Source organism: Elaeis guineensis, chromosome 4 (genome assembly GCF_000442705.2).
Source record: "Elaeis guineensis isolate ETL-2024a chromosome 4, EG11, whole genome shotgun sequence".
Lineage (NCBI taxonomy): Eukaryota > Viridiplantae > Streptophyta > Magnoliopsida > Arecales > Arecaceae > Elaeis > Elaeis guineensis.
Window position 1 is genome coordinate 13632176 of NC_025996.2, and position 20442 is coordinate 13652617.

Consider the following 20442-nt stretch of genomic DNA (forward strand, 5'->3'; position numbering starts at 1 on the left):
GTGTAATAAGTTATATTTTGCTAGTTATGACATTAATTTCTTTCCACATTCATGATTTTGCTGAACAAATAACTTTCCCAGTATCAACTTTTCATTAGTTTTGACTTTTCAACAAAAAGGTTACTCATTCGTGTCAGTGCAGGTTAAGGACATCAACCTGACTGTTGGTACTGGCACGGTAGTTGGTGAAAATATCATTCAAGATGTCAAAGGACTCTCTGTTGTCATTCATAGGTCACTGCGTGATCTATTGCATCAGATTCCAACTACAGAGGCAGCTATCAGGGTAATAGCATTTTCCTTTGCGAGGCATTTCTGCTATTAATGTGATTTTACTGGATACATTATTCTTTCATTGGCAGAATCTCCTGAAAGCTCCGTTTAATTGGTATTTCTTTGTTGAATGTCATTTATTCTCAGATAGAAGTCCTTAAAGCAGCTTTATCCAATCGAGAGTATGAAATAACTACAGAATGTTTACTATCCAATTTCTCTGAGACACCACATATTATACCTGCCCTAGAAAAAGGGTCTGAAATGTCTGTGGGTGATGTTATGGTACCTGAGGCTTCTGTTGATCCAGACACTATTGCTTCGGAATCTCAAGAAAGAGAAACATGGTTGACAATGAAAGTTCTAGTTGCCATAGATTTGATTGAGCTTTCTTTGCATTTAGGGAGAACAAGAGATTCATCTCTAGCTAGTGTGCAGGTACTTTGTTTTTCTTGTGATTGTGTTATATATTTTTGTTGTTCTTCATCTTGTCATTTGGCATTTATTCTGTAATTATGAAGGTGAAAGCACCAGAATTGACATTGCATATCTTTCTTTTTGGTGATCGAATTTCACACGGTATTCTATTCTTTTAATATATTCCCCTTAAATGGAAAAAATGATGAGGAACTAATTAATTTGTTACACCTTGTTTCTCAGTTGAAGCAGTTTCTTGACTATTTTAGATATACTTGTATTGGGAATGTCTATTTGGAATGATTGCGATGTATGTATGGGACAAATTGTTAGCATCTTCCAGGCAGATGTTAGCAACTAGATGCTTAATACCTCTAGGAAAAGTTGTACTGACCTTCCCTCTATCTCTATACCACTTTGGACTGCAGGGGGGTTTCCCATCTACCTCTTGTGCATCCGGTGGTCTCTTGACAGCCATACTTTTTAGGTTAATGGTGAAACTGTGAAAGGTCCATTGTGTTGTCAGTGTTTGTAATTTCTAGATTTTAGCCACCAAATTATGATTTGATATGACCCTCGCACTATTAGTTGTGCAAGAAGCTCGGTCACGGTGCAATCCTTGCAGTCGGATTGATTGGAATGTCTAGTCTTTAGTTCTTTGTGGATTCCTTTTGGCTCTTTTCCTCTTGGTTCTCCTAATGAGTTTGTGATGAAGACCTTGTGAACCACTAGATTCAGCATTTTTGGGCATTACTAGGGTAGGGGGATGATTACTTTCTAACGAAGATTCAAATCTTGTAGGATAGGATATGTAATACCTGACCCAAATGGGATGAACATCAAACTGGGATTGGTCCACTTGACAGGCCCAACCACTAGGAGAAACAGCCCAAAAATAAGCTGCACATATATTAAGGCAGCACCAAAAAAAAGAAGAAGAAGAAGACTCCTATAGGGAGTTTTCTTCCCAATATTCCGGTAGAAACCGAAGCGGGGGAGGAGTTGAACTTGGCCCTTTAGGTCTATGTACTGGGAAGAGGATTTCCCTCATCCCTATCGAAGATCAACGCCCCAAGATGAAGGAAATTGCCAGTGTTATAGCTGGATGTGAGCCACCATTGTGGTAGCCAAATCATCATCGAAACCCAGTTATGATCCTCCAGTTTTAAAGATTGTCTGGTTTGCCATCCTTCTTAGCCCATGGAGCTTAATTCTCGGCCGGTTATTATCTAAAATTTTTTGAAAAAATGAACCTTCGAATTTTTCTTATTTTTTGCTGATTTTTTTTGATCTTCTAGCACCGTTCAATGTCATCGATTGTTGGTAGGGGAATACCCTGCTTTGCCATTGTGTCAGCATTGTCGGCCACAGCCACTGCTACTGGCAGAGGCTGCCATGTTTTCGGAAGAGAAGGGGACTTGAATCCCCTGTTTTGCCAAGAAGAGAAGAAGAGGAAGAAGAAAGAAAGAAAAGAGAAAAAAAGAAAAGAAAAAAGAAGAGAGAGTTTCTCTCTTCCCCTCTTCCTTCTCTCTCTTCACTTCCACTTTCTCTCTAGAAAGTTTCACTTTCTTTCTAATTTCTCTCTATATTGTCTCTCTCCTAGGCATTATTTCTCTCCTAGGATTTTCTGGATCTTTGAGACGACTTTGTCTCAATGAATTTGATCGATCTTGGTAAAAGGGTCCTAACCCATGATCGTCGAGCAGCGTGCTGGTACCTATCCTGGTTAGACTAGATTCTGCTAGATTTGATTATCCATGTTTTTCGTTGAACCATATATACATTAGCTCAATCATGATTTGATAAAATCATTTTGCTTGGATCGATTGGCATGCAGGATAGTGTCGCTTGATCGGCCCTGCTCCATATTGTTAATTTCTCTCTTCTCTGACATTCTCTCCACTTGATTTATGAACCCAGTGAAGGATCCTGAACCTTGGTGCTTTGAATCTGAGTTGACTCGGTAGAGAGATTGAACCTATTCCGTTGATTGGGCAGCATATTCGCACCTCCTGAGTATTTGTTAAGCATCGTAAGATCTAGTCTTTATGGATCTTTGTCAAATCTTTGTATTTTAAATGATCCTAATTGAATGTAGTTATTGGACTGAACTGACCTCGATTGCCGAATGGCATATTGACCTTCACTTGGTTCTTGTCGGACACTACTAATTTAATCATCCTTGATCTCTGTTGAACTACCTATCTCTTAGTCTGATCTTGATTAGATGAAGTTGGATGACCAGACTGATCTGGATCGTTAGATATGACTATCCATCAATCATGTGTTAATTATCTATATATCTTTTTTAATTATTGGATGTGATTCTGTATAGAGATGTAATAGTCTTGACAAGATGTTCTGCAGTGGGATACTACAATATGATTTATTAATTGAAGATTTTGAAAAAAAAAATGGAACTATGTGAGTTTGTTTTGAGTATATGTGAGGTGAGTAATGGAACCTTTTTTTAGATTTATTAGCAGATTATATAGTATTTGTATCATTGAATTTTGAGTCGAATTATTTGTGATTTATGAATATGAAGCATGACATTTACTTGTTAAATTTATCTTATTATAAAATGTTATTTGATGCATTATTGAAGGTTTTGATTCTGTTATAGATTATGATCGATTGATTTTAATTCTAGATAGTTGTGTATTGTTCGATTGAAATATGAAACTAATTTTATGAAAAAAAGAGTTGAATCGATATAGATTTTAATTTGTAGCCTAACTATGCATAGAAATCCTATCCAGAGATTTGGGTCCCAACGGGACGTCCCGTGGGATATGGGGATGGGGTACCCATGGTGTTGGGACAGGCTGTCCCGCTAGCATCCCGGCATCTCGATCAGGACGTCTTGGGACATCTTCTGTCCCAAGTGTCAGGACGGGACGGCGACGTGTCCTGTTCCATGAAAAAGTCGGAACAACCCTGTCCTACGGGATTTAAAACCTTGATCATATCAGTAGGGGTTGTGCACTGGTACATCAACACCCTGTCAGTAAGGGCTGGTACATCGACACCTTACTAGTGGGGGTTGTGCGCTGTACATTGATATTCTACAAGGGTTGTGCATTAGTTCATCGACATTCTGTCAGTGTGGGTTATGCGATGATCGACACCTTGCCAGTGGGGGTTATACATTGGCATATTGATATCCTTTCAATGGGGGTTATACATTGGCATTTTGATTTTGACTATTCTGAGCTCATTCTGGTCTAGCCATGGGATATATATATGGTCATAGTTCATGGCTGTCGAGATGAATCGGATATTTGAAATAAATTAATTTATGAATAAAAATGAATTTTAAAAAGATCAAATTCACATGCATCTTATTGTGATAATGCTGTATATTTTGAATTGAATTTTGAATTGATGTACTCTGCATGCTTATTTTCAGTATATTGTATCTAGCTAAAGTATTCATTGCTTATTTGAGCTCATTATTCCATATCTTACTCTTTTTACAGATCTTGAGAATTCAGATAGTATGGAATATGTGTGGGAGAGTGATTAGAAGTAGAACTTCGATATCTTCATTTAGATTGAAAATTTTAGTGAAGTTTGATATAAGATCATTTGAATATTGTTGGATTTTGTGAGAAACTAAAATTTAGATTCTAGTTATTTAAATATTGATTGATTATTTGAATTTATTTCGCTATTTGTTTTATAATATCGTGAAGAGATGCCTTGATGTTTGTAGGGAGAGTTCTCCGCGAGTATGCAGTGGTTGTCATGACCATTGGCCTGTGATCTCAAGTTGGGGGCGTAATAGGATAGTTCCAGTGTTTTCATGGAATGGGACATATCACATCCCCCTCCATCCAGATATTTGGGATGGTGGGACATCCCAATACTTTCTTTGGATGCCCTTTTTGTATTTTTATTTTTTATTTATCTTAGAGGTTTTACTATTTTTTTTTAAATGTATTTGACTTCAAAAATGATGTTTTCTAATAGATTGGCCCAAAATTCATAATAATAATAATAACAAGAAGAAGAATAAAAACAACAAGAACAATAATGAAAACTACATTTTTTTCAAAATTATTTTCTTATTATTTTTAATAATTAATTTATCCTAAAAATATTATAATTTTATAAAACTAAAATGCATGTTAAAGAGAAAGTAAAAAAATTGCAGTCTTGCAGCTTATCCTTATCCTAGAACATATTATAGTTTCATGGCAAACAGGGATTGACATGATTTCCCCTATTTTTATTGATTTTTGGCGAAATTAAGAGCAAAAAAATAGTGGCTGCTCACCCTGACCATGAGCTTTTTGGTGTTTATCCAAAACTTGGTCATTAAGATCCTAGATTTGGGTGCTTTGTGACATTCCTTTCCCTTGCTCTCTTTTTATATTCTTTCTTCTTTTTTCTATTGCTTTGGGGTTTTGATGTTTGTGATTCAACAAAACATGCTAGCAGGAGGTAGTGGGACCCGATCTATCTTTAATTTGAAAAGGGGGGATAGATGCATGATCTTTAGCTTGTACATCTTGGTCATGGTCCTATTGTTTCCCATGCGAAACCACAATGGGATAGGTAGGGCTCATGATGTGGGATTAGGTCCTGATCCTGGCTTGCTTTCTCTGCGGAAAGGGTCAAATAGGCGGGACACCCCCTTATCTTGGGTCCTTAATCGTTCTTTCTAAACTGAGATGATTTGAAGTGCAGTGCAGCTATCTAGGGTCAATGTTGGGGTATAAGATGGTCATGTATCAGTTTTCAAATAAGGTAATGATATTCTTAGTAAATTCTTGGTTAAAAAAATCCTTGAGTTTTTGACCATGAAGTTTTAAATGCATGGTCGTCTCCATCTTAGCTCATCGATTTTGATGACAACTATAATCAAGTCTTGAATTCTGTCAGTTTGAGCTCTATGGTGTTGAATTCTACTTTAGTTAGAGGTATGGTATGCTGAACTCCGCTGAACCGTTTGATTCACCCTGGACCGAGCCATACTCAACCCTTTTTTGCAAAATACCCAGAGCTGTTTGAAACCATCTGGGTTAGGGCAGTTGGGCCCCCATCCTTCTTATAAGAGTGTGTAGGCTAAGGGGCAGGAGGGAAGGGCAAGTAGTTGCTCAACATAGAGACAGAAAAAAAGAAAGGCAGTTGTAGCCCCAATGGAAAGAGTGGAGTTCGTTCACTCAGATTCAAAAATTAGGAAGAGTAGTAATGATAGTTTTGATGGTTATAGATTTGGTGGCCAGGGAGTGAAGGGTAGGAGACTACCGTTTATGAGATGTAGCAACAGGATGGTCTTTGATTCATTTGTGAGTCCCAGTTTATGCATGTCATATAGGATTAGGACCACAGTGTATGAACTAATAGAGCCTGCGAGGATACGATTATTTATAGATGACAGGCTCCTTAAGGTTATTCAAGACAGGATGCGGTTGTAGATGACCTGACATGTGGAATAGGATCCATGGACATATCAAGTTCTTCCTTATTTTTTGGATTCTATTATCTGTAGTCATAGGCAGCTTATAATCCATATGGATATCGATATAGTGCGTCTGAGGCAACGTCTTCTAATGGCTACTATCTTATGTAATCTAGAGCATCTTACGAGTCGGATATTACTACTGACATATATGGATGGATCCCTCTATAGCCGTACTATCTGTCAGAGGATCTTATAGCTAGAGCTTCAATGAGGGATCTAAAGCCAGTTATAATCCAGTATGTATATATTATGGGATGAGCATATAGGACTACAATGCCACTTGGTTAGAGGGATGAACTAATGTGCCTCCTGATTATGCAAAGGATTAGGACATTTATGAGCAATATCGACACTCAATGAGATTCTAGATCTCGATATGTATACTTTAAATATATGCTATTGATTGTATCATTTTGTGTTTTATGTCTTTATAACAGTTTTGTATTGGTTCACAAGTGGGGTCATGTTAGACTAGTCCTTGTAAGGCTGTCCTTAGGCTAGTCCTTGTACAGGTTGTCCCTCAGCATTATTAAGGGTGTACTGAAGTGATAAAAACATAAAATAATATTAACAAATATCAATTTGGGCTTAAAATCATTCAAGAAACAAAAAATTGATTAGGGAAATTGAAAGCCAAAAAATTGAAAAAAACTTCCGAAAGGAAATTGGCATGCGAGCTTGGAAGCAGCGCGCCTTGCCATACTGTGTTGGTATGGTACCAAACTGGTGCAGCCATACGGGTCTTGATACCGGTTTGGCGAACCTTGGTTAGAGGTATTTCAGTTTATGTTGAAAGTATCGACATATGCTGTGCACTTTTCTTTTTTGATTATGGTAATTGTTATCCACTCATATAGATAATCTTAACCTTTGGTTAGTAACCCCTTTAGTTGATGTCAAATAATGGTTTTGAAGGGGCCATTATAATAGGCAATGGCACTATCTATTCTTGGCCTAAAGTGTGGTGTTGTGGAAACACGAGGGCCTAGGAGCGTGGTACGCCTTATTAGCCCCTGCCAGTGTGTACCGGGTGTATCATATGGTATAGATACCAAACTGGTATGTGGTATAAAAAATTTACTGAGTATTGGTACACTGAACTGACCCTCGTACTAGGTATATCGACATTGTACCAAGATAATACGAGTACAGGGCCTGGTACTGAGATTGAGAACGTTGCCTAGGAGCATTTATGTGACTTAGATCATGTGAGTAACTAGCAAGAGTCACTAAAAGATATATCGGACTTTGGTTTTTAGCAGAACAGATGATCAGAAGAAGAAAGGCTGAATGATGGGCATGTTGGTTAGCTGTAATAGAAATGTGGTGTGCATGGACTTGTGGGCTGTGAGGATGGTTATTGCAGAGAGCACTCTCTCTTCCCCTCTCTCTCTACTATGTCTACTATTGCCCTGATGTGCATGCTGTCATGTGCGGTAGGTTTAACAAATAACCAGTTTTTTCATTATATATAGTGTAGGTAAGACCATTTGGTGTTTTACTACTCAAAAACAAGCCCATATAACAGGTCCTCTATCAGATCATCTTTATTTTGTTTTACAAGAAGACTCAAGAATGGCAATTCATATACTGGCTTTTCTTCTTTAACAATCATAAAATTTTGTGCGAGATCTGGACTTTAAGGTTGCAAAGGTTGCACTTCTGTGTGTATGTTTTTTATATTGTAAGACTCAATGGTCTGTTGAATTACATAATTCTCTGATTTTTGCAGGCAACTGGAGCATGGATTCTTTACAAATCCAATACACTGGAGGAGGGTTTTCTTTTTGCCACACTAAAAGGATTCTCTGTCATTGATGAGCGTGAAGGAACCAAAGAAGAGCTCAGGCTTGCAATAGGAAAATCTGGGACTATTGGACACACATCTCTTCGCTATGATGGCACCGAATCATTGATTGATTCTTCAGAAAGAAAAGTACAAAAAGAACATGGTGTTGAACCAATTCCCTCAATGCTTATATTTGATGCTACGTTTAGAAAGTCCTCGACAAATATTTCTTTGTGTATCCAAAAACCAAAATTGCTTGTGGCCCTTGACTTTTTACTAGCTATAGTTGAGTTCTTTGTTCCATCCGTTCGTAGCATGCTATCGAATGACGATGATAATGACCCTTTGCACATAACTGATGCAATAGTTCTTCATCATCCAATATATACTCAACCTGATTCAGTATTCTTTCTTTCACCTCGAAAACCACTGATTGTTGATGATGAAAGATTTGATCATTTCATATACAATGGAAATGGTGGCAAGCTATATTTACAGGATAAAGAGGGAGAAAATCTCTCTAGTCCCGGCCTAGAAACTATTGTTTATGTGGGCAATGGCAAGCGACTGCAATTTAAAAATGTTACGATAATGGTATTGCATCCACGATTGCAGTATTTTTATTTTATTTCTTCATAATTTTGTCTAGGATTAGGTCAAATTTTATCTAATCATTCATATCATTTTACAGAATGGGGAGTATTTAGATTCTTGTATATTTCTTGGAACTGATAGCAGCTATTCAGTTTCAAAAGAAGATTGTGTTTTCCTGGAGAGAGGGAATAAAGGTGCTTCTCTGAATTCTCACGAGGAAGGGACTGATAGTCTAGTCATTCCAAAAGATGCTGCTGATGGCTCAGCAGAGTTTGTTATGGAGCTGCAGGTATTCCTTTTCACATATATGTCTTCTTGGAATTTAAAAATTATCTAGTTGGAGATGTGCTTGTTATATATTATTGTATCCCTTGCACCGAGATTATTTGTCTTGTAGAGAGGAAAGGAAAACAAATTGGTTTGATATATGCCGAGAACCATGGTTAATCTTAAAACATGTTTTCCTTAAAATACAAAATATCCAACTAGAAGTGTAAGCTTGTGAAAATAGTTTTCACCATGTAGTTCAGAGCTACAAAACCACTTAGGACTTGAAATCCAGGTCCCAGAATAATGACCATGTTCAGTGAATTACAAGATGGCATGTTGTGTGTATTAAAGAGGGGCTTGTGGAGGTATAGGCCTTTAATTTCCAGATGCATGCTCCTTGATTTTGATGTTATGTTCTACTAATATTCTAATGGATTCTCCATCACATTTCATCTTATCATTTCTTCTCTCTTCTTTTCTATTATATGGTTATTATAAAGGAAAGATTGGGCCAAAACTTATGCAATAAAAAAAGTTGACCTACAAGGATAGACATTCTTCAGTTTCCTGAAAATTGCAATTGCAAAATTAATTAGTCTAATTTGAATATCCCACTGCGGATATCACATCAGTTTTAGTCAAAAAGCCTAGTCAGACAGCATGAGTTCATGATTTTGTTGAGTCATTCTTTTGTTGAAAATACTTGTTTTCCTACAAGAGGGTAAGTAATATTACCTTTTAATGTGGATTTTGTTTTTTTCCAGGCGATTGGGCCAGAGCTTACATTTCATAACACCTCAAAGGATGTTACTGAATCATTGGTTCTGTCAACAAAAGTCATGCATGCCAATCTTGATGTATTTTGCAGGTCTATACTTTGTCATTTATCTAAATTATATATTCCTTAGGGCGGAGTGTTCTTCTCTGGATTCATGTTATCTGCTGTTTAAATAAGATCAACAAAATTTTGTTACTTTTGTCATTTAATCTTGCAGTTGCTTCTGATGTATGCTATTATGTGTTGTTTAAAGCCAAATAAATATTAATCAGCTGAACTTCTGGGTAAGGAAAGAAATTCAATATCAAGTAGTGATCTAGGGAGTACATGAAACAGAGCTTCTAGCATTCATTCTTACCAAAATGATCAGAATTGAAGGGTAGCAAACCAAGAGATATAATGCAGAAAGGGCTGAATAAGAGAAATGTGAACCCATAGAAGGTTGGCTCCCAACGCGATGTCCTTTTTTTGTTGTTCATATTCTTGGTAATGACATGGGTGATGCAAATTGTCAGTGCAAATGGGTCTGGAATAATAAAATATGAGGTAAAAGACCATATATCAGTGAGTGGTTGAAGCCTTTGAGCAATAGATTTTCTGATGTGCCTTTGGAGGGGCAGCTTATTAAGCTTCCTTGTAAAGGGATTTAGTTCACGAGTCGAGCGATGGATTAGTAGTTGACTTATGTGTGCATGGGATTTTACCTTCAACATTAGCTTTGATAGTCTATTGAACCTTCATGTTGCACCACTAAGGTTTATTTATTTTTTATATTTTTATTTGTTTTTGCACGTGGCAGTGACACTTGGTTTCTTCACATTTTATTGAAAGCATCTTTATTCAAATTGGTGAATCGAATGCATGTCGGACACTTAGATACCTACTGGTTTCTTTGATTTTAGATTTTAAAAAGTAGATGGAATGTTTGACTCCCTTTGGCCCACCAAAATGTTGGAAGCGGATATTTGTTGTTGTTAGAACTTTTTTACTAGTGTTGCACTCTTCAACATACAAATTAAACGACTCGTGATCATGAAAAAAAATTAAAATTAAAACTTGATTTTGTGGAACTGTCTCTAACTGCCCAGTTTGAGGTGTACCGAGTTGTGCCAATGGTAGACTGGGATGGTTCCGGCAATTGAAATGAGAAACTTGTAAGGAGGGGGAGAGGGAGAAGAAATGAGAGGAAGAGAGAGAGAGAGAGAGAGAGAGAGAGAGCCGTTGCGCCACATTGAGCTTGGTGGAAAGCTGGAGGAGGGTGGAGGGAGGGAAGGAGGGAGAGAGGGAAAGGAAGCCGTTGGAGGGTGAAGTCGGCATGATTTCTTTTTCTTTTTCAATTTTTGGTTGAAGTCGGCAAAAACAAAACAATGTTGTCGACTTCAATCGAGAATCGAAAAAAATGAAACAATGAAGTCAACAATGGTGTTGCCAACTTCACCCGATAAAATCAAAAATAAAAAAAATGAAACAAGGGCCGAAGCCCCTATTTCGATTGGGAGGAGCGCAGAGCCCCTCCTCTAGCTTTCCATCGGGCTCAGCAGTGGCCCAGTGGCCTCTCTAGCCCTCCGGAGGCCTCTGGTGGCCTCCTCTCCCTCTCCTTCCCTTCATCTGCCCTCCTTTAGCTTCTATCGTGCTTGCCGTGGCGCGGCTGCTTTAGCTGCCCTCCGACAGCCTCTAGAGGTCCTCCCTCCCTCTCCTGCCCTCCCCCCTTCTCTCTTCCTCTCTTTTGTTCTCCCTCCACCCTCTCTGTGTTAGTTCGAGCCTAGTATGGAAGGTGTACCGAACCATACTGCTGGCCGATCAGTTTGGGCCTAGTACCGGCACGGTGAATCTTGATCAAAACATTGTGAATAAATCAATCAGTGATAAGTTTACACTTTAACAACAAACAAGCATTGTCAGTTTTATGTCGAAGAAGGAACGCTGTAACATGCATTATCTATCTAATGTTGAAGAATCTTCATGGCAAGCTGTAACCTTTTTTCAGTTAAACTCATTCTTTCTTATTTATTTGATCACTATTCGCATTTCTGGTGATATTGTAGGGTATTAAGTTAATTATGATTGCAGCAAAAAATATTGGAACATGGGAACTGTATTAACAATTCATGCTGCAGGCTTGTGATGAAGGGCGACAACTTTGAGATCAGTGGAAATGTTCTTGGTTTAAAGGTGGAGAGTAACGGGATCAGAGTTTTGGAGCCTTTTGATACCTGTGTAAAATTTTCGAAGGCCTCTGGGAAAACACATATACATCTTGCTGTTTCTCATATATTTATGAATTTCTCCTTCAGCATCCTGAGTTTGTTCTTAGCTGTTGAGGAAGATATTTTGGCATTTCTAAGGATGTCATCCAAGAAAGTTTCCGTGGTCTGCTCTCAGTTTGACAAAGTTGGAACAATCCAGAGTAAGCCAGCCTTGAAATTTTGTTCACTGATTTCTTAGAGTGCATACAAAAGGAGGAAAATAGTTTTTTTGTGTATTAAGTTGATCATTTCTGCTGAGGCTCATGAGACTGTCTTTAAATTAGATCATGGGAAAGACCAAACTTATGCCTTTTGGAGACCACGTGTGCCATCTGGATTTGCTGTTCTAGGAGACTGCTTAACCCCACTGTTCGTATATCTCTTTGCCAAGTTCATTGTACAAGCTTTTGATATTCGGTTATTGATGGTGACTGTTTCTTTTTATAATAGGAACGAACCACCTTCAAAAGGAGTGCTTGCTGTAAACACCAGTTTTGTAAGAGTCAAGAGGCCAGTGTCCTACAAGCTAATTTGGCAATGCAGTCTGCAGAGTGCTGATAAAGGGCATCACAACTGGATAAGTACTTCAAAAAACAACAGTGATGAACAATGCAACAGCTGCTCTGTTTGGTTCCCTGTGGCACCTAAAGGTTATGTTGCAGTTGGCTGTGTGGTTTCAGCTGGAAATACTCAACCACCGTTGTCTGCTGCTTTGTGCATTCTGTCTTCTTTGGTGTCTCCATGTGCCTTGAAGGATTGCATTGCACTTAGCTTAAGTGAATTGTATGCTTTTGTAATTCTATGTTTTCCTTTTAATTTTCAATTATAAAATTGAAAACTCTAAAACTTAAATTCACGGTTCTTCTATGTATTATGCCTTTGCAGGAATTCTGCAAATATCGCATTTTGGCGAGTGGAGAACTCTTTTGGGTCTTTTTTGCCTGCAGATCCAAAAGATATGAGCTTGATTGGTAAACCATGTGATCTTCATCATATGATGTTGGGTTATTCAGAGCCATCTTCTAAAACTACTAAAAGTTCCATTCCCCAAGATAATGCAATAAATGATGCTCATGCTTGTCGGCTCGAGAGATCTGCACTCTTAACCTCTGGTCGCCTGTTTCAAGCTGTAGCAAGTTTTAAATTGATCTGGTGGAATCAAGGGACAACCTCCCGAAAGAAGCTCTCAATATGGCGTCCAGTGGTCCCACATGGAATGGTTTATCTTGGTGATCTTGCTGTTCAAGGGTGGATGTCTCCTTGATGCCTGATATATTTTCTCCTACTAACTTGCATTATTTAATCATATCCTCAACCTTGGTCTAACTTTCAAGTAATTATTGAAATTTGAATTACAGGTATGAACCTCCTAATTCAGCTATTGTGCTTCATGATACTGGAGACGACACTATTCTGAAAACCCCTCAAGATTTTCAACTTGTTGGCCATATCAAGAAGCATAGAGGTGTTGAAAGTATTTCTTTCTGGTTGCCTCAGGCTCCTCCAGGATTTGTTGCCTTAGGATGTGTTGCATCTAAGGGATCACTCAAGCACGATGAGTTTGGCCCGTTAAGGTGTATCCGCAGTGACATGGTAACAGGAGATCAGTTTGCTGAAGAGAGTATATGGGATACATCCGATAGCAAGGTTTCAGGACCTTTTAGCTTGTGGAGTGTTGGTACTGAGCTGGGCACATTTCTTGTTAGAAGTGGATTCAGAAAGCCTCCAAAAAGATTTGCTTTAAAGCTAGCAGGTCCTGCTGTATCTAGTGGCTCAGATAATACTGTGATTGATGCAGAAATTAAAACTTTCTCCACAGCAATTTTTGATGACTATGGAGGTTTGGTAAGGATTTTGATATGACCAACTATAGTTTTATTTCTTTAGTTTGATTGTTTAACATAATCTCATCATGTATGTGCTTCTACATTTTAATTTTTACTTGCCATGATAGTAGTAAATGATGCAACACATGCAATACAAGTATGCTGTATCCTCATAGATTATTCTAGTGACTCTGTGCACTATGCAGATGGTTCCACTATTTAACATGTCTTTTGAGAACGTTGCATTTAGTTTACATGGGAGACCTGACTACTTGAATTCCACTATGAGTTTCTCTGTGTCTGCAAGATCTTTCAATGACAAGTATGATTCATGGGAGCCCCTCATTGAACCAATGGATGGATTTCTAAGGTAATTTTGAGGATCACTTTTGAATTTAGCATATGGTATTTTGGTTAAATGTCATCAGTTCTTAAGGTTTATATGCACTGATATAGAAGGCTCTTCAGCTGGTAATAGTACAAATATGTTATCCCATCTCCAAAATATAAAAAACTGAGAATCGCTTGCTAGCTTGCATTTGTATTGAGATTTTTATCGTATTTTATGGCCAAGGATTCAGGTCTCGACAGGACATCCTGCGGGACACCGAGACAGGTACCATTCCATGTGTCGAGACAAGGCCGTCCCGCAAGCATCCTAATTGGGACATCTTGGGACATCCCCTATCCCAAGTGTTAGAAAAGGACAGGATGGCGGCGAGTCTCGTTCCATGGAAAAATTGGGACAACCCCATCCTACGGGATTTAAAATCTTGTTTATGGCAGCACTAATGGCCCAAGCAGCTGTTTATATCAGTATCTCGCAATAAGTGTCCATTGAAGTTCTACTTATTGATATTTTTGTTCAATTATATCACTGTAAGAATAATGTTACCATGTTTGTACTAATATATTACCTTTCTAACCTTGATCTACAGGTATCAGTATGATACAAATGCACCAGGTGCTGCTACCCACATCCGCATAACTTCGACCAGAGATTTGAATTTAAATGTTTCTGTCTCTAACGCAAATATGATGTTTCAAGCTTACTCTAGCTGGAACAATCTTAGTCATATTGATGAATCATATAAAAAGAGAGTGAGTGATGTCTTTTTCATCTAACAGCCCTCTTTGTGTGTATTTTTAACTGATTATGAGTGTAATTTGTGATGTCTCAAGTTCTAATACCTTGTCTACAGAAGTGATCTGTGTATTGATTCATTCTCCTTTTTCTATTCAGGAAGCAGTTTCTCCTACATATAGTGAGAGGTCTATCATTGACATACATCACAGGAAAAATTATTACATTATCCCACAAAACAAGCTTGGTCAGGACATATATATAAGGACTACTGAATTTAACAGGATTTCTAACATCATCAAGATGCCATCAGGAGATAATAAACCTGTAAAAGTCCCAGTTGCAAAAAATATGCTAGACTCACACTTGAAAGGGAAATCTGATAGAGCATCTCGGTCAATGGTGACAATACTTATTGCTGATGCTGAGGTAAGGTTTCATTTTTATTCTGCTTCATAGAAATGATTGCAACTCTTCCACCAAAGATATGTGGGAGCACATTAATACACCATTCTAAACTTGAAATCGGTGACTGTCAAGCTTGCTGCTTGAAATACCTGTTCATTTTGTTCAGGTTCCTTGGCTAGAGACAAATAGAAAAAGGTCAGTTTGAATGTTACATTACCATCCAAAATTGACAGCTTCAAAGGCTGAAAATCTGAAGGTTAAATCTTATGGTGGTTTCTGCCTAGACAGTCAATAAATATTTCTTTCGAAAGAACATTTGATAAACACAAATTGAGCAACATTTATGGGAAATTTAAATAGCTTGCTGTGATTTACGGGTTGAAGGTGTCCAAACCCATCGATTTTATGCTTAAAGATATGTAGATCATGCAATGTGGAGTCTGAATTTGTATAACATATCATACTTTAGGTACCATAGCTATTCCTTTCTTCTATTCTCTGTCTGCTTAGTGTGTATATAATAGGTTTTCATGTTTACTATTGATTTTTTAAAGGAATTTTTGATGCTTCAGATTATTGTTCATATGGTGGGTTTTCAAATTAGACGGAACAGCACATATTTTTCTCTAGTAGGATTTGGGGTTGAATCTTGTCAAATGGATTGTACCTCAACTGTACATTTTACAATGTGTTCTTACGGAAAATAGACGTTCTACTTGTGCAATAGCTTTAACACTTGATTTCCTTAACAGTTAATACCATAAAATTTTCAATATTTCTATATTATGATGTTCTATCCTTCTTTGAACTCAGATTCAGCTGTATTCATTTCTGCATTATTTTTACTTTTAAACTTCTATAAAGTTAAAATCAACTGTATTTCTAGGCATAGGTGGCTGTTGACTCTGTTAAGAAATTTATATTTCCTAGATATGAACATAATGCTTATATGATATGCAGTTACCAATAGCTGAAGGAATGGCTATTGGCCAATATATGATAGCAGTTCGCCTTTTCTTAAGCCCTCCTGCTGAGTCACCACTGCAGCAACAAAGTGCCCGGACATGTGGTGCTATCTCAGAGCATTCTTCATTTGGGATTGCCATGGTGAATTGGAATGAAATGTTTTTCTTCAAAGTTGATTTTGTGGTATGTAAAATCATATCAAATCTCTGGATGAGCATGATGTACTTCAAAATGATACTATCTAATCATTTTCAAATTATGAATAGCAACTTCAAATGGATCAATGATTGTAATGTGTCTTTTCTAATTATTTTGAAATATTGAGATAATAATATTTGAATATCAAGGATTGGTTCATTGTTGTTGAATATTATTCTCAATAAAAATTTGCTTCAAGTATTTGTGGTTCTTCTACTATCAAGCAATATGACATCAGGTTAAGGAGCTTCTCTTTTCACATGGATGATAAGCTCTCTTTTCACATGAATGATCACTTTTTTGGCTGGTGCATATAGAACAGCTTTAGTTTGCAATATTCCCAATATGAGTTTGTTTTGGGCTGTGTAGTTCTATGTAACCTAAGTGATTAGTGCAAAATTACAAGTATCATTGTCCACATCTCAGTTGCATTCATTTTAAATCCTTTTGTATGCCTGTTGGGTTTTATAAGAACTACTTAAAGCATGTGTATTGCCTAAGGCACTATATCAGTTATTATGTGTAGTTGTGTACCAACTACCAACCTAGGACCTCATAGGCTAGCTAGATGGTATTATTTGGGTTCCTTGGCCAGTACCCAAGGTCTTCTTAGCTTATAAGTTGTAACCGATTTAGGATGGATCCCCACATCTTCCATTTAAGTCTTGGTGTCCTCACCATCTTATCTCACATCAAATCAAATCTGCTCATAAGCACACCAGGATCAGCCTATACTAAGTCCCAAATGGGTTTGCTTCGCAGTGTCCCCTGGTCCATGTGGGCTATTCGCGCAGATACCATATGTACTAATCGAGGACCTGGTCACTAAAAAAAATAAAATAGAAAAAAAACTGAGGGCCTCACCCAAAAATGGTTGGATGGAAGGTATCACTTGAGTTCCTTGGCCTTGTATAAATACCCAAGATTTTTTCAGTGTAAAACCAATATGAGACTAAACACATACCTGCGAGGGTCCTTACTCTGATTCTTAAGCAATCATCAATCAAGCAAGCAAGCTACAATTGACATAAAGCAATGTCTGAGTGTGCAAACACACCACACACCCATGCACGTGTATATGTATATATCTACATATTTATTTAGACATATCGCCAAAGGTAGTGAAAAATAGTTTAACTATATAGCATATTAAGATTTGCAGTAGATTTCTTGATATTTTTTATAGTTTAAATAATATTTACATTTTTGAAATATTATTAAATTTCAAATTCACCAAATGGCTTATGGAAATAAATAATAAACTCATAAAACATATTAAGATCTGCAGCATATTTCTTTATACTTTTTTATAGTTTAAATAATATTTAAAATTTTGAAATATTATTAAATTTTGAATTTACCAAATGGCCTATGTACATAAATAATAAGCTTACACAATTATATATCATCCTGAAAATGATTATTTTTTTATGCATACTGGCATTCTTTCTATGTAGATCACCACAAAACTTCATATATTAATGTATGGAATAAATTGTAGTAGATCTTAATCTTATAGAATTGGGTTTATATCTGTTGTTCTTGGAAGGCCAAGGGGTGGAAGAAATTCTTGCGGGTGTTGAAGAATCCCCAGGTTCAATATGTGTGGTTTTTTAAATTATTTTTTATCATGAAAACTGAAATACCTGAGTCCTTTGCCAGCAAATAAAGAAAACAGGTTCATCTCATGTATGATGTGCGTCAGTTAGAACTACCTACACCATGCATCCCCATGTCTGTATAGGAAGCACACCAAACTTCCTACCCATGGCAGTAGCAACTTAGGCTGTATTTGTTTGAGTGAAAGGGTTCCGAACTGCACTTAATGTGGAGTGTATAGTTCTGGGCAAGTTATACAATTTAGCCTCCGGCCTTTTGTTTTGGTGTAAGCAACTCCACAGTACGAAGTCAAGCTATCAGTTCAGCAAAAATGATATGAAGTCAAGCTATCAGTTCAGGAAAAATGCTGTTTATTTATTTATTATTTTTTTATAACCTGGCTTATGATTCTCCAAAGTTGTTCTGTGCCTTTGAGTGGGCTTTTTAATGTTGCTTTAAAGCACAGCCGTCCACTCACCCCTTAGTGTTCCATTGGAGCAATATTTAAGTGGTAGCAATCATTAATGATGATTTTAATGCCCCAGATCGCACCTTCTCTGTACCAACTTCATCAATACAAAGAGTGGAACTTGTCAGGACTCAAGTTTACTGCTGCAGAACAAACACGTGCTCAGATCCCAAAGCTTAGGTTTTGGCACTCTGGCACTAGCACAAACAAGCACAGCCTACCTAAGTTTTTTCCTTTAATTTTTAATCCAAATGACCATATATTTCAGTTTGATGTTCTAGTTGTCTGACTCTTACACAGGTATGCCACTGACACAGCATATTAGCTTCAGGTTTAAAACAGCCAAAATATATGGTTTCAGGCTTTCAGCCCTTTATTCTGCACAGAATATGAAGTATTTTGGAGCTTCTTTCAAGAATTGTGCTGTAGAAAGCATTAAATGAGTGGACTAATTCTTTGATGTAAAAGTCAATTTCAAAAACCACATTTCAGTAATTTCCAAGACAGTTGGAAGACTAGGATGTAGGAAACCTGTTTAACAATACTCAAAGTTCGGCACGAACTTCCAAATTTATTTGATGTTGCTCTAGAATTTTTGTGAAACTAGCTTCATGAAAATGTTTGTAATGTTGATTTTACTTCTGTAGTTAAAATTTCTTTTGAACACTTTCTGATGTTTCTATATGTCCATCCAATCTATGCAGGATAATTTCATGGTGGAGTTCATTGTAGTTGACATGGGAAGAGGTATTTATCATTATGAAGTCTTTCTTTATTCGCTCCTGTTATCAGACTCTTTAGACTTTAGATTTTGGTAATATTTCTTGTAGATATCATTTAATACATCATAACATGGAATTTGCTTTAACAGGTGAGCCTGTAGGGATGTATTCAGCACCATTAGAGCAAATAGCTTGTGAACTCCCTCCAAGCTCAAATTCTTATGATCCTAACTACAAACTGTCTTGGAAGGAACTTTCCTCGGCAAAGAGAATGGTGAGTATATTTCTTCATCTTCATTAATGGTAGCTTTTTCACAATACTCTTTGTTTTGCCTAAGGCTCCAGGAATAGAGGTGAGCCAGTACATGCTCTCAGAATTCTCTTACTTTCTATAATCTATACTATCAAATCTGAGCAGATTTAACTAAGATTTATTTAATACAATATTTTGGATTCTGAACTAGGGACATCAAAATGATGCTTCTGATAAATCTCATGGAAGAATCAGATGTGCTGTACTGCTTTCTGTTAGACATGAGTTAAAAAAACATGACAAGCAGGATTTTGCTACTGGCAGAAAAACTGGATTTATTCAGATAAGTCCTGCCAGGGAAGGACCTTGGACAACTGTGAGGCTAAATTATGCTGCACCGGCAGCATGTTGGAGGTTAGGCAACGATGTTGTTGCTAGTGAAGTAACAGTTAGAGATGGCAATAGATATGTCAACATACGGTCGCTGGTATCTGTTACCAATAATACTGATTTTGTTATTCATCTGCGTCTAAAATCAAAAGGTTCTTTTGAGAATCGGAGGTCATTGGATAATGAAAATGAGAGTGGCGATGGAGAATCTGATAATAGCAGAATTGAAACAGATGAATTATTTGAAACAGAGAAGTACATTCCATCTGTTGGTTGGATTAGCTGCTCTCCATGCTTGCCATCTGTCAATCCGTCTGACCAATGCCCTACAGACAGTGAACATCAGGTAAAGATATTGTGTACATAAGATCTAAATATCCATTTTTGATGTAACCATATACTGATATACTTTTCGTAGTTCATTTGAAATTCATGTTAACTGTTGCTGATGCTAATGAAAGTTTTTTAAATTTATATTATGCCTAAGATATTGAAGAGAATGAATATGAGCAATTTTGAATATTATTTCCTTCTGGTAAACCTGAATGCTGGTTCACTTACAAGACTTACATGCATAAATGGAGATGGATGCAGGTGTGGATTACAGAGTCTCAAATGATTCGAGTGCAATAAATATGTGCATATACAAATGTGCCAATATATTTAGATTAGGAATTTTGTTGAAAG

At 37.1% G+C, this 20442-nt stretch overlaps 1 protein-coding gene across 1 annotated transcript in view; it reads left to right on the forward strand.

Moving 5' to 3' along the window:
* Positions 1-20442, forward strand: part of LOC105043803 (uncharacterized) — an 85380-nt gene that overhangs the window by 45088 nt on the left and 19850 nt on the right. The window contains exons 30-46 of the mRNA XM_073255589.1: positions 143-286; positions 421-711; positions 7896-8546; positions 8644-8835; positions 9581-9684; positions 11712-12001; positions 12125-12209; positions 12291-12623; positions 12726-13088; positions 13199-13685; positions 13873-14036; positions 14605-14767; positions 14910-15179; positions 16119-16307; positions 19095-19137; positions 19262-19386; positions 19577-20101. Coding sequence (XP_073111690.1) covers positions 143-286; positions 421-711; positions 7896-8546; positions 8644-8835; positions 9581-9684; positions 11712-12001; positions 12125-12209; positions 12291-12623; positions 12726-13088; positions 13199-13685; positions 13873-14036; positions 14605-14767; positions 14910-15179; positions 16119-16307; positions 19095-19137; positions 19262-19386; positions 19577-20101 — 4419 coding nt within the window. The remainder of the gene's footprint in view (positions 1-142; positions 287-420; positions 712-7895; positions 8547-8643; positions 8836-9580; positions 9685-11711; positions 12002-12124; positions 12210-12290; positions 12624-12725; positions 13089-13198; positions 13686-13872; positions 14037-14604; positions 14768-14909; positions 15180-16118; positions 16308-19094; positions 19138-19261; positions 19387-19576; positions 20102-20442) is intronic.